Source organism: Harmonia axyridis, chromosome 2 (assembly GCF_914767665.1).
Source record: "Harmonia axyridis chromosome 2, icHarAxyr1.1, whole genome shotgun sequence".
Lineage (NCBI taxonomy): Eukaryota > Metazoa > Arthropoda > Insecta > Coleoptera > Coccinellidae > Harmonia > Harmonia axyridis.
In genome coordinates, this window is record NC_059502.1 from 29771683 (window position 1) to 29787086 (window position 15404).

Sequence of the window (15404 nt, forward strand, 5' to 3'; positions counted from 1 at the left end):
ATTTTCGGCAGTGGCCTGTGGGCATCGAGGGTTCTTTGTAATTAGTTCCAAGCGTGCTTGATGAGATTAAGGTCGGAGGATTTTGGAGGTAATGCTTCATATGGAATTCATTGGTTTTCTTTAGGGTCTTGTTGTAGCAGTGCATTATCACCCAGAAAAATGAAATTTTCGCCGACAGATGCGTATAATTGTGGGACTATTTCGTTAATGAACTTCGACAAAGTGTGTCTGAAACGTCATAGTTCTTGGAAGTTCCATAACTCAGCTCTGCCACTGAAACAAACCCTACCCCCAAAACATAATTGTGTCCCATTCGAAAAGGATGGACTTCTTGAACATGATCCTTTTGTGTGAGTGGACGTGTTCACACCCGTACTACGCCTATATCTGCAATCATCATTGAAAAGTATACATATATCGCCATCCATATCGAAAGTGTACTCGCTGCATTGTCCACTCTAATCTTTGATTTTGTACGCGAGAGAGAGAAACTCTTCTTAACAATAGTCTCGATATAAGAATGTTAGATTTTTAATAGTCAAATATATAGATTTCTCAATAGTCTCGATGTTACTGTGTTAGATTGACCTCATGGAGACTTCTTCTAACTGTGCTTAGGCTTTTGAAGTTCCTGTGGCATCTCGAAAACGTTGACTTGCCATTCTGTAAGTGTCGAGAGGCTGTCTTCTAACGGACAGAGTTCAAAAATGGTCTTCTACTGACATGGTGATACGTGATCTACCAATTATGGGTCTTTGACAAGCAGTTCCAGTGAAAAAGTACATCTGTACTTCTTGGCTAAAATTGGCCACTTACTTATGTTCGATCAGCCTGAATCATCCCAAATACTCTTTTGGCATCTTTTGAGGAGCAGATCATTTTGATATCAATCTAGAGCTCTTTTCAACCAAATATTTAACGGTCTGTCGGTCAATACCATGGTCAACAGGCACATAGTAGGTACACTAGACACCAGCCATCAAATGTTCAATGTTAACCTAAAACTAACCAACATCAGTACAGAATAAATATCATAGTTGTAGAATAAATAGTAGTATCTATGTATCTATTTTTACAACTCACTGAGTAAAGTGGATGGACCATAGGATAAAGACTAATGGTAAAAGATAATTAGCATAGATTGAAACTGAAGTATGGATGGGGAGAAATAATTGATAAGAATATAAAAATGAGAAAATTATGTGAAATCAGAAAATTTTGGGCGCTCCAATTGCCGATTGCACCCTTGGAGATCACCCAACTTGATATAGCTATATATTTGGTCATAAGAGTAAAATTGGTGCCTTAATGAACGACTGATCGAAAACTTCCGACTTTTTATCAGTTTCCTCCGCATTTTTAGATATTCTTTGAATTATTTATGATTCTGATGATATTATCATTAGAAACGAAATTTTGCGAGACACTTGAAATTATTATCTTATATTTATTTGCAAAATCCCACTGGGATCTGTTGTCACTGAAATATTAAGTTGTCACCTATATTCTGCTTGAATATCCAATAGTTCTGATCATGATATTTTGGCGAGCCTCGAGCCAAATTTACGTAGGTGCTCCTCCCTCAGGATTATGCGTGTTTTGTCCCGAGATCCAATTTTTTTACACTCACCAACGAATGTTGAAAATAATTATGTTATGGTATTTGAGCGAGTCGTTCTCGAGCCAAGTTTGTGTAGATGCGTCGTCTCTCAAGACATAACGGTGTTTCGTCCCGAGATCGCTGGTGGACTCTTCAGTTAGGCAATTCAGCGATCTCTGCCTTAGACACACTCTCACACTATCGTAGAGAGGTGACTCTGTTGCAACGCGGCGACCCCTATAAATCCAACGGGGTCAAGATAGAATGCGGTGCGACACCCATAACGGCACCACTCGAGCAGACAGAGTCACTACACACTTCCCTAACAGAGGAGGAGGTGCGCAGGTATACTTAGGGGTGAGAGAGCGTAAGCGAGCTGAGTAGGTGGAATTGCTAGGCTCAGCGTGCCATCAGCGCTTGTAGTTCTTCGTTGTGTGTTTCGTTGTACTATCAGAATGATAGAGGACTCAATACTAAGTTACCACAGTTTTTTAAATCAGTATGTGATTACAATTATGATATAGTTTGTGTGAGCGAGACATGGCTTGGTGAATCTATTTTTGATGGGGAAGTTGTACCGTTGGGTTATACCATAATTCGTTGTGACAGACGGTTTCATGATGTTGGTAGATCTCGCGGTGGTGGTGTTTTCGTTGCATTTTCTGATAGCATTAGCTACAGGATTCTGGATAATACGTTCCTGAGGGATTTAGTTCCTCTTAAAGATGTCGTACTTTGCAGCTGCACCAAACCTTTTCCCTTCATTATTTGTTTTGTATACATTCCACCTGATGTACCTGCTTTTCAGCTTGAAGTCTTCACGTCTGCCCTAGAACAGAGTATTTTGAATAGAACAGTTTTAATGTTGGGGGATTTTAATATTCTTAATTTTGGTGACGGTTCCTCGAGCTGTCCAAGAGCGGTGGAGCTACGCGATTTCTGCAATCTCCTTGGATTTAATCAGCATAATTCAGTGTTGAATAATAATAACAGAATCTTTGATTTAGTATTCGCCTGTGATGATGATATCGATGTCTTTGTTGACCGCTCTGATCTGCCATTCGTTCGTGAAGATCCATACCACCCTGCTCTAAATATAATGCTGAAGAAGTCCTACAAACGTCAGGCAAATTTTCCAATAGTGAATAATGTATTCTATAACTTCAAGAGCGAACATGGAAAGCTTACTTTCATCTATTGATGGTTTGAATTGGGACGAACTGAAGAGTTTTGATCATGTAGATGATGCGCTGGAATTCTTCTATGAAAAGCTCTTTCAAATGATTGAAGATCATGTTCCAAAGAAAAAATACACTCCTGTCAATAACGGTTTCCTGTGTGGTTTACTGCGTCCATAAAGCGTAACATCCGCTTAAAAAATTTTTATCGTTCAAAATGGCTCCGGACTCGAAATCAGAAATTGTCGTGGACAGTTTGTACGACTGAGAGCATTGATCAAGTCTGAGATTTCTTCGGCTTATGACGAGGCTTATGATGATTATGTCACATCCATCCTGGAAAAGATGAAGTTGGATCCGAAACTTTTCTGGAAATTCATCAACCAGAAGAAGAATTGCTCTAGAATACCAGGAGTGATGTATGTCGATGAAGAACCCCATGATGATCCTCAGGAAGTTGTTAATATTTTTGCTGAACATTTTTCCGAATTGAACGTTAAAGCTGCATATGAACCGGAAAATATTCGGTACACCTCTGCTGATCAGTATCCTCCTGTAATTGTACCTGAAATCTCTGAAGATGAAATAAAATCAATTATGTCCAATTTTCCCAACAAAACAACATCTGGAGATGACGGTATCCCGTCGTTTTTCTCAAGAAATTACAGTGCTGTTCTTGCTAAACCGTTGACGTTCATTATCAACTTCAGTCTGAAGAATTGCATTTTTCCTTCTCAATGGAAGAGAGCACGTGTAGTTCCGATTTTCAAGAAGGGGAATAATGCACATGTCCATAACTACAGGCCAATATCTATCCTGTCAAATTTTGCGAAGGTGTACGAGGAGGTGTTATACAAGGACATATATTTTAGTGTTCATTCATATTTGTCCACACAACAGCACGGATTCATTCGAGGAAGATCTACCGTAACTAACCGGAGTGCTTGGACGAGGGTGGTCAAGTTGATGTTATCTACACTGACCTATCTAGAGCGTTTGATACTGTTGACCATAATATTCTGCTGAGGAAATTAACATCACTGGGTTTCAGTCCAGCATATGTGAGGCTTCTACGATCGTATCTCAGGAGAAGAATGAATTATGTTTTTTACAATGGCTTCAAATCGTTTGAGTATGCTCTTTCATGTGGCGTTCCCCAGGAATCAAATTTGGGGCCATTGTTGTTTGTTATATACATCAATGATCTTCTCACCTCACTTAGATGTCCAGCATTGGCTTTCGCAGCTCTACTTGAGAATCCGTGATGTGGCTGATTTGCTGTTTGTCCATCGTGTTTGGAATATGTTCATGGTTGGTGCTTATGTAACAGGCTTGTGTTAAATATGGACAAATGTTTCAAGGCCACATACACTAGAAAGTCAACTACTCTATCGTATGGATATCATATTGCTGAGAGATTTCTAAGCAATGAAGATGTGACCTCGGAGTTTTATTCGACTCCTCATTCAGCTTTATCCCGCATATAGATCAGCTTTGTGCATCAGCTAGTCGAGCTTTAGGCTTTGTTTTTAGATGTAGCAGTGAGTTCGGGGATTGGTCGATATAGAAGAATCTCTATTTCGCGCTGGTCGTCAGTAAGTATGCTCACTTGGTGTGGTTCCCTATTTATGACTGTCATCTGTCGCGATTGGAGCGTATTCATAGGAGATTTTTTAAATACGTGTTTTTCAAGAGAACAAGGCGATATCCTGAGCGTGGTGCAGACCTTTCTGATGTTATGGAGGAGTTGAGGATATCTTCGTTACTTGATAGACATGAAGAACAATGTGCCAGGTTTGCCCGTGGATTGTTAGCCAACAGGATAGACTCACCATATCTTCTGTCCAAGATGTCCAGCAGCGAGGTCGACACCAGTTTTCTATTTACCCACGGCTCGGACTAATATTTCTGAACGATCTCCAGTTAACCTTATTTGTAAAAGTGCTGATAAACTAAAAGTGAATGTTTTTGGTTGAGTTTCGGGAAGTGAATTTTCGAGTGGGTAATGCATCATGTTGATGTGTTGAATTATTTGTGTATATATGTATTCTGCACTGTATATTGTGTATTCTGCACTGTATATTGTATATTATTTTTACCCTGTAATTGGGATATTCCTGTTGGGTAATAAAGAAATGTTATTATTATTATTATTATTGTGTTCGATGAACACGCCAGAAGCCGTGATGTTGAGTGAGCAGTGACTCGACTTTCTGCCCCACTTTGGGGTCACCACTTCAGCTAGACGTTCTCGATCCAAATTTACGTGCACCCTCTCCATCAGGATTATGCGTGTTTCGTCCCGAGATCGTTGGTGGACTCTTCAGCAATCCAACGATCTTGGCCTAAAACACACTCTCACACTATCGTAGAGAGGTGACTCTGTTGCAACGCGGCGACCCCTATGAATTCAACGGGACGACACCCATAACGCCACCTCTCGAGTAACAAAGTCACGACAATATCAACATGAAATTTTACACGAAGCTTGATATGCTCATTCTATAGAAGCAATATGTAAACTCCATCAGATTTGTCTTGACGGAAATATTTGGCATTTCTTTTCCAATATTTTCTTGAATTTTCTATGGTTCTTATGATGCTGATCATTTTGAAATTCAACTCAATCTCAAGAATAAATCTTCGAAAGACTATATTTAAGGAACTGCTAGTCGGCTTTTTCCCATTGACGAATGTTTAAGATCCGAATCTATCTGGAAGTAAAAGATTACAACAGTGGATTTTACCGAAAAAGTGCCTGTAGTATGTTTTTATTTTATGTTGATAGCACCAATAATCAAGAAGTTATGAGAACTTTTCATTTCATGCTATTTTATAATTTTCCCCTAAAGTTCGGAAACAGTTGAATTTAGGAGGTTTTGGTTTTTACCGAATGAATTCTCTCAAAAATTGATCCCGAGAATGTGCAATTCATTTTTTTCTAGTTCAAAGGAATTCGGAGTACCCTCCACTAGACAACAAATTTGGGACACCGATACACTTTATTTAAAATAATCCTCGGCAGTCGTTGAGAGTTTCCATTTCCATTTCATGCCTCTTTGAAGCGATTAAATCCCAGCAATGATTGCATATTGTTGCATCAATATGCGAAATTTTGTCAAACTGATATATTCCCTTCAACCTTTCCCATTTGAATATTTAAAAAAGTTGCAACATTTGACATTTTTCAGACGAATGCAACAAATTTTCTGTAAAGTGGCATAGGAGTTTCGTTACTACAAATCTTCTTGGTTAGTTTCTCTCAAACCTCAATATGCATTTTTGAGCACAAAATTAGCATTAGTTTTCCATAAACGTCTAACAGGCCATCACGGAGAATCACCCTGTATGTAACAGTCACGACATCCGACTAAATGTCATGCACGCCATCATTATGAAGACACGTTCAGCATAACCGAATGTACATCTTGCCTGTTGCATCTGAATATGCGTCCCGCACATCATCATCAATCTTCATCTCAAATATTCTTGGAAAATAATTAGACTTTTATTTCAATGATCAACAAATCGAAAAAAAAAAACGATTTTATTGGCAATGATATTGTAAACGTTATTTATTGAAAAAGTCTTTAATTCATGATAATGTTGATTGCAACATCATCATGAAAAATTTTATCTGTATTTCTCAAAAAAAGCCTATATTTTGTTAGTATTCTTTCGGCTACATAACTACATAAACAAGTTTATTTTGGAACTGTAAGAGAAAAACTGATGAATTCATCAGAAGAAGATAGATTACGTGTTTACTAGAATGAGTATTAGAATCCAAATTAGTAATGACACTGGGATCCATCCTTTTCATCTCCAATTTACTAAATTTCACCAACAACGTGAAATAAGCTTGTGTCTAAAGCTTAGTTCAGTATCTATACTAATTTTGAAAGTGGAAAGTTATCAGTTATATCAGTAGAATTGAAATAATGAGCGTATAACCTCTCAAGCAAGTCCCGCCATATGATACTCTTCACCACTGTCAAGTAAATATTCACGATGTTCTAATAAAGTGGAAGGTACCACAAAGGATCCCTCAGTGCTGTCAAGTTAGAAATCAAATATTGATTTGAATCTTTCGAACTCTCAAGCTATTTGAAATATTCGGAAATTTGGTTCTCAACAATTACCAATATTATATAACTAAAGGAATTTTAGATCTTAGAGTTAAGTATGTATATAATTTTATGTGTTTCTGAATGAAGTTTTTATCAATCTATTTAATTAGAATCAAATTAAAATCGCATTGAATTATATTAAAATCCAATCAATATCAAGTTAATATCGAATTGAAATCCAATTGTAAATAAAATCGAAATCAGAATATAAATAAATTCGAATTGAATTAAATCGCATTGAAATCAAATTGAAATCACATTTGAATCGTAATTACAACGACATTAAAATTCAATCAGAATTGAATTGAATCAATAGAAAATCAAATTGAAATCTAATTAAAATGAAATTAAAATCAAATTGAAACCAAAACAAAATTAAATTAAAATCACATCAAAATCAAATTGAAATGGAATTTGAACCAAATCAACATCGAATCAAAATAAAATGAATATCCAATCGACAATCGAATTTAAATGTAATCAATATCAAATTGAAATCAAATTCGAATCCAATTGAAATGAAAAATGAATGAAAATAGAATTGAAATCGAAATGAAATCACATTATGAATATATTGCATTCAAATTGAAATCACATTAAAACCAAATTAACATCAAAATAAAATTGAATTGACAGCCAAATGAAATCAAATTAGAATCAAATAAAAATCGATATAAAATCCAATAAATATCGAATCAAAATCAAAGTGAAATCCAATTAAAAATAAATCAAATTGATATGAAATTAAAATCGAAGTGAAATCTATCTATGATCCATGACATTTTGCATCTGAGGTTTATTATGCATATCATAATGGTAAACTAATGAAAATTTATAGATTTCCTCACATATAAATCTATCAATATTGAATATATAGAAGAAATAAAACAGTTTCACTTATGGAACATTTCTTTCAATTTTAAATGAAACTTATTTTAATTATTGTTGTTTTTCTTTCAGAATAACATTCTGTGGAATCACCATGAAAAATTACGTCGAGGCGAACATATCCCATAAATCCCATACAACAATAAAGTATACAATGAAAATGTTAAGTAGTTCATCGGAAACGATTATTTTCATGCTGTTAGGAGTAGCAACTGTTAGTAATACGCATGAGTGGAATACCTGGTTTATTTTGCTCACAATCATATTCTGCTCAGTTTATAGGGTTGTAGGTGAGTTTTTTTTACATGATTTTAGACATTTTTTATTTATTTTATTTCCCAGGAGTAATAGGATTGAATCCGAGAAAAAATCACTGTGAAAGTCTGGTGAAAGCTAATTGAATTGTATTACGGTAGAATATTTAATTGTTTATGTTTTTTGAGCTATTTTATAAAGAATGTGAAATTATAATGAAAAAGTTATTGATAATTGAAAAAACATAACAAATTTCACACTACGGTATTTATTATTTCCTCTTTCATCTAGAAATTTCTCGACTTGTGAAGAAAAAATATGAAATATCAACGAAAAAAAATTTTTAAAGAAAAGATTTTCAACACTCTACAAGAACTACGACTTTTCGATCAAATTTATTGAATCTTTCTGGAAATATAAAAGGGGATTCTGGAAGAGTCCGTTAGATTTTAGAAGAAGTATACACTAGTCAATTTAGTTTCGAAACGATATTTGGGGTTCTTAATTGAGACTCTACAGTGAAACACAATATGAATGAGAATTCAACAATTCTAATACTTTCAAATTACAGGGTTGTAATTGTGTTAATTTCAGATTCATTGTGCAGTTTGAAGAAACACTCAACATTTTGCGTATTCAAAACTTCTCTATCCGTTTCTGATTCTCTGCCATAATGAGTCATTTTTCAGGTGTTTTAAATTTTTTTGGCATATTTCCGGTTTTCTGCAAATTTGTTCACGAATAATATCGAAATTTCACCCTAAAATACTGACAATATAACTTTAATCCGCAAATGCTTTTTATTCCGAGGTAAGAGGTGTTGCAGTTTTTATATTGCTCTCAATTTTTTATAAGGAATAAAAGGTACGCCACCTGAAATTTTAAAATGAAAACCATTTTGAATTCTTTATTTAATTTGTGACAGAAAACGATTATGCCTTTTTTTTATAGGGCGCTGTTTTCATACGAAAAAAATAAAACATCTTAACGCGTGTAACTTCTTTGATAAATTATCATATAGTTATTGATAAAGCAAAGGTCTTTTAGTTTTGCATAAAAACTTTGCCCCATAGAATAAAATACATGAGAAATTTTTTTGTCCCAAATTGAACGAGCAATTCAAAAATGATTTTTATGTTGAAATATTTCAGTGGCACACAATTTTTTTCTTGGACTACGAAGCATTTGCGAAATAAAGTTATGTGGCAATTTTTACATGTAGAATCACCCCCTGAAGTTTGTCGTACATATTTACTTACAACCTGTTTAGTAGAATATTTTTCTCTTTGCTATACCTAAAAATCAATTCAACCGTTGAGAAATGATATAAAAACTGATAATTCAAAGAGAAATTTTTTTTTTACAGTGTATTCATTTAAAATTTTTAGGGGTGATTATTTTCACTGCGATAGCAAACCGCTTCCGCCTGCATCAACTAGACATGGTTGAGAAATTTGTATTATCTTATGGTGGCCTAAGAGGAGCGGTGGCTTTCGCTTTGGCACTGCTCATCAAAGAGGATGCAGTTCCACACAAGTCCATGTACATAACGACTACCATAGCGGTTGTATACTTCACCGTTTTCTTCCAGGGTATGACAATTAAGCCTTTAGTTAAAATACTGAATGTGAAAACTGCCGAAAAACGGAAACCAACTATGAACGAGAGAATTCACGAGAGAGTAAGATGCTTTTAGCCCCTTTTCATGCTGTTTCTCTAACAATTTCGAACTCGTAGCTAATGGATCATACAATGGCTGCCATCGAGGATATTTTGGGACAGCATGGCAACTACCATATCAGAGATAGGTAAGTTCGTATGTGTGTAGAATTAATTTCAAGCCATATGCTTTATTTGTATTGTTCCATTGGGTAGGTTTATGTATTCTGAATAAATATTATTACTATTTGAGAATAATATCACGGCAGACGTTAATCCATTATTTTCGTATTATTATTCCTCGGCTTCAGCCTATCAGCTTAGGAGGTAAAACTCTCATCGCAGTCGGTTTTTTCATTTCCCGCTAATGGAGACAATCACTCAATCCCAGATATTTAAAATATCACAAGGATTATTCTCGGTAGTATCCGGTTTTCAAGACTCCTCTGATCCTCGTCTTCCACTAGTCTTTGGACACTTTCGACTCCTAGGAATTTTCCCATTGTTCTTGCTGTACCTAAAAAAGAACAGCTTTTTGAATAATATTACAATAAAACCCACTAAGTTCAAATTCCTTGATATTTGTTTTTAGATGTTTGAGTACCAAACCCGATGATGATTGATGTGATAATTGGGATAGTTCTTATTATTATTCCACACTAGCGCTTCATCTGAAACTCGAGTAACCTACCTCTTTTTGGCGCATGTTTATAGTTGAGATTGCTACAGCGATGACTATTGTTGTGTTCTCATCTTTATCGACTAATAAAATATAAGGTGTGTTGTAATCACGGTACAATCCCGGTAATATGACCAACTTATTTTTATACACAAATTTCCTTCTTGAGCGGATGAACGCTGGCTTTCAGGTGGATGCTATCTATGCTGATTTCAGTAAGGCCTTTGACAAAATTGATCATGGTATTTTAATTAGAAGGCTTGCTGAGGTTGGTGTACATGGTAGTCTGCTGAGATGGATAACTTCTTATGTTAACAACAGACGTCAATCGGTGGTAATCGGTGATTGTTGCTCCTCTTACAGGACTCTTACTTCTGGAGTACCACAAGAGTCTCATTTGGGACCTTTGCTCTTCAATATTTATGTCAACAATATTGTGCAGTGCTTCAGATTTGCTAGGTTTCTAATGTATGCTGACGACCTGAAGATTTATTGTCCCATATCTAGTTTGTCAGATTTGGCCAAGCTTCAGGAAGATTTGAATAGACTCTTCAAATATTGCCATGAAAATTCTCTTTTTCTCAATTTCAGTAAATGCCATTTCATAACATTTTCATGCAAAAAAAATATCATCAGTGCCCAGTATGAGATAAACCACAATAAGTTGAATAGAGTCTTTGTTATGAAAGATTTGGGCATTCTATATGATTCTAAGCTCATTTTCGATCACCACATCAATTACATTTCCAAAAAAGCTCATAAGATGCTAGGCTTCATAATAAGAGTTTGTAAGAATTTTCGTCAATGCCAGTCTATCCGAGCTCTGTATATAGCATATGTGCAAAGTATTCTAACCTTTGGATCAGTTATTTGGAACCCGTGCTATAATATTTATATCAATCGGTTGGAAAATGTTCAGAATTAGCTCATTAGGCATATAAATAGGAAATTTCATCAAAATCGCATTAATTACAAGGTAAAAATTATGAAGAATTTGAAATTATTAAGCCTTACAGATCAACGAATGATAAGAGATGTGAAGTTCATTTACAAAATTTTAAATATCACTGACTGTAGCGAGCTTGTAGATATGCTCACCTTCAACGTCCCATCATATAACACGCGAAATAAATTTTTATTTCATATAAGTCAAAGTTCCACAAATTATCACCTGAATTCACCTCTGATTAGATGCCTCAGGTCATTCAATTCGATATCCAGTCTTGTAAATGTGGATCCTTTTTCACAATCGTTCGAGGTTTTTTCTGGAATTGTGAAGCGATTCCTTATTGATAAATTTCTTTTTGTAATATGTAGAATTGATTTTTTTTTCTCTCCTTATGTATCGATGTATATTGCGAATGCATTGTTAAAATTTTTCGCCCTCCTGTATTATTATTTTTAATTTTTTAACACCATTGTAACTATTAGTGAGTACATATTTTTGGGTTTGTCCTGTCATGTACTCCATTTGAATAAATAAATAAATATTTATATATGTTCTCCAGGATGACCTTCGGTTGGTATTTGTCGTACTCGTACAGCACTTCTTTAGAATATATAAGTCCTAATATGGTTGCCAATTTTTGCTGGAGTATTTTTCCTATTGAATCGTGTCTCTCTTTATATTCATTTCCTTCAAATATTTGACATCTACCTGCCATATGTTGGATTATTCCGTTTGTTATATATTGTTTTGAGATAGAGCAATACAAAAATTATCAAATTCAAAGCACAAAGCATGTGTAGATGTAATTTGAGTATTAGTAGAGGAAATGTAAAGGGGGCATCGTACATTTCAACGTATGATACAAGAGAACAGATAACAACCTCAGCAAAAACTCTGTCTCCCCGTATCGGTTTGTGACTGGTTTGTGTAAACGTTTACAGAATAAGAAATTTATATTGAAGGGCTTCCTCTTCAACCAAAACAAAATTTTCTCCATCCTCTCTTTTTACTAACGGTTGACGACTCTATAATTATCAATTGGATCCTAAAACAAAAAAAAAGAACCAGAAAGGAGTACTGAATATTATTTTTGATTAAATCGATTTGAAGTTAGCGACCCATTCTAAAAAAGAATCTGAAACTAAATGGATAGCTTGGAAACCACCATGAAATTTATAAATTGGACAATTATTCACCAAGTGGTCAATGGTTTCTTCTACACCACACTCACATAGTGGGCTATCAATAGAATGCCATTTGAAGAGCGTACTATTACAACGACCATGACCAGTCCTAAGTTGATTTACAATACACCAAATTTTCCTAGGTAGATTGAAACCAAGAACTTTTTCTGAAGGATTAACGATATCTAAGAGTTTTGTTGAAGACGTTACAAAAAGTCCATTCCGTTTGTTAGACACCAGTAACAGCATCGATTGTTATTCATGATGGAATTCTTTATGATACGTTTGCAGAAGTTTCTCATTGAGATAGCTTGGTTGGATATAAAAAATTCTTCAGTTTCTGGATATAGCGGATTTTTTGCGTAGATACGTGATGGTAAATAAAACATCAATTTGTTGTTCGTGTATCTGTATCATTCTTGAAGGTTAATTTGTTGGCGAATGAAGTCAATTGAAAAAAAAATATAAAAATTTGTTTTTACTGATTAGGCCCGGGACTTATTAAGTGACGTGTTGCACTAAAAAAAACTGTCCTTTTCACAAAACTCTGATATCAGTGGTCTTTCCCTAACAACCAGTCCCCGTCTATGCATGGAGGCTTGTAAAATCTAATAGGATCACATGGGCCGTGTTAATAAATTACTGTTTCGGAATCGAAGGATTCTCAATGGTCTTCAAACAATACGGCTCTTAACCTACTTTGCCTTAAATGGGTCGATATCAGAAAAACCTCCATTCAACTTATTAGGTTAGTTACACAACTGGAAAACGACGGATAATAGAGCTATAAATAAAATTCAATATTGTGCAAAGCTAGAATTTCATCAAGCGATAGTGGCTTGGAGGAGTCTTTATAGGACTGAAGGTTGCACAAAGGCATAAACAGCTCACTCAAATTTCCATAACTTTATTAAAAAAGGTATCAACGTTTTCGTATTATAAGTGTCTGTCACACGAATTCTTATGAATTCGAGAATACAATTGGTGTGCTTCTGGGAATAAGAAAAATATGAATAAAACTCTGCGAATGTAAAAAATGATTATTTATCTGAAAATATGAATTTTGAAGTCATGAAGCTATTAAGAGGAACCGTAATATACTAACTGACAAAGAAATTGCAACACTCTGAAAAAGCTGTTTGAATTTTGATGTTTTTGTTTTTGGTAAAACATAGATAGCATAGCAAGGAGATGATGATTGAATTCGGAGAAAAAAATCGTGAAGGTTTTCTCATGTTAACAATTTTTTGTTACTTAAATATTGTCGTTTTTTGCAAGTTTTTCGAATTTTACAACAAACCATCTGTTCGAGGAGATCCAAAGTGGATGTTAAGTTGTTGTTAAAATGCTTAAAGCACTGTACGCGGAATTTATGGCTTACTAAGTGAATTTGAAAAAGGTCGAATTATTGGTCTATGGGAGGCAGGGTTGTCATTTCGAGAAATCGCTAACCGTACGAACAAAAATCCAACTACTCTTATGAGATGTTGTCAAGCGTGTTTTGATTATGCCCAAAATCGAAGAAGAGTAGGCACCGGACGTCGAAGGGACACAAATGAAGTTCAAGAGCGACGTTTAAGACTTATGGCCATTAGAGACAGATTTGCGACAACCAGTGCCGTATCTAGGGCGTGACAAAGGTGACACTCGCCACGGGCGCAAGGCCCACAGAGGCGCCCAAAAATATCAAAAAAAAAAAATATTGAAGCTCCAGGCGGAATAATTCCAAAGATCACAACTCGTTCATGTATACGCCCAGCAACGAATAATGCCGAGGAATATGGAAACATTTAAAATATTGCTAGCCTTCCATAGAATTCGCGTACTAAGCCTAAATGATCTCGGTATCAACAAAACTCTAGTTTAAGGGAAGAAATAATATAAATATGTCCAAGCGTGGCGTAATCTAGTCATAAATATTTCTTTTGAGCGTCGGCATGTTCAAAGGTGCCGCGTTCAGATTATAAATATTACGGTCGAACGTCGACATGTGTTATTACCCCTATTTTCACGATTTTTTTTGCGCTTCATCAAACTGGTCGGTATTTCTTCGACAAACGGTACCATATATTTTTGAGTGCGGCTTCTTTTTCTTTGATACAATTTTATAACGATCGGTTTTTTAGATCTTCAGGAGTTATCTCTTCATATGTTCCTATATGAAACGCGTATTTCAATGGTTTCAATAAAAATAACAGAATATACAAGGTGTTTATGATTAGTTGCGAAAAAATTTGGGGCAGAGTTCTTCTCAAATGATAGGGTGGGTCTTTCAAATAAACTTTTCTTTGAGCTCCCTCCCGCTTAGTTACGGCTCCTAAAGATAGCGCTCGGAAAGAAGTTTTTAATTTGTGAAAAGTTAATGATTGTTTTTTTTTGTTGCATTCATTCAATATTTGTACCAGTTTTTAATAGAAATATAGTTTTGACATAATTTTTCTTTCTTGAAAACCAAAGAATTCAAAAAAATGAAGTTGAGCTGACATTTCATGCGAGCTCGAGAACGTATTTGAAAAAATTGTTGGTGGTTTTCCTCTATGATTCCATGGGGTACAAAAAGCCGCCCTCCAAACTTGTTCCGCAATAACTTTTTCTCTATTCATATTTTACAATTAGTAAATTAATTTTGGGAAGACTAATCCATTCTTAACAAATAAGGTCTCTTGTAATTTTTGAGAATAAAAATTTGAACAGATAATACGCCTGAGTTATGGAAGTTGGAATTCTTTTCGACCTCAAAATTATCCAGTAGGCGGATGTCAAAACGATATTTTTATTGAGAAATGGTACGAATATAAAATTAATGGAACAAAAAAAAAATTATAAACTTTTCACAGATTGAAAACTACTTTTCGGAAGCCATCTTTAGGGAGCTGTAACTA

At 35.0% G+C, this 15404-nt stretch overlaps 1 protein-coding gene across 7 annotated transcripts in view; it reads left to right on the plus strand.

Moving 5' to 3' along the window:
• Window positions 1-15404, plus strand: part of LOC123673017 (sodium/hydrogen exchanger 3) — a 60642-nt gene that overhangs the window by 21256 nt on the left and 23982 nt on the right. For all 7 annotated transcript variants that reach the window (XM_045607399.1, XM_045607401.1, XM_045607398.1 and 4 more), the window contains exons 4-6: window positions 7869-8086; window positions 9440-9732; window positions 9789-9859. In XM_045607399.1, the coding sequence (XP_045463355.1) occupies window positions 7869-8086; window positions 9440-9732; window positions 9789-9859 (582 nt within the window). The remainder of the gene's footprint in view (window positions 1-7868; window positions 8087-9439; window positions 9733-9788; window positions 9860-15404) is intronic.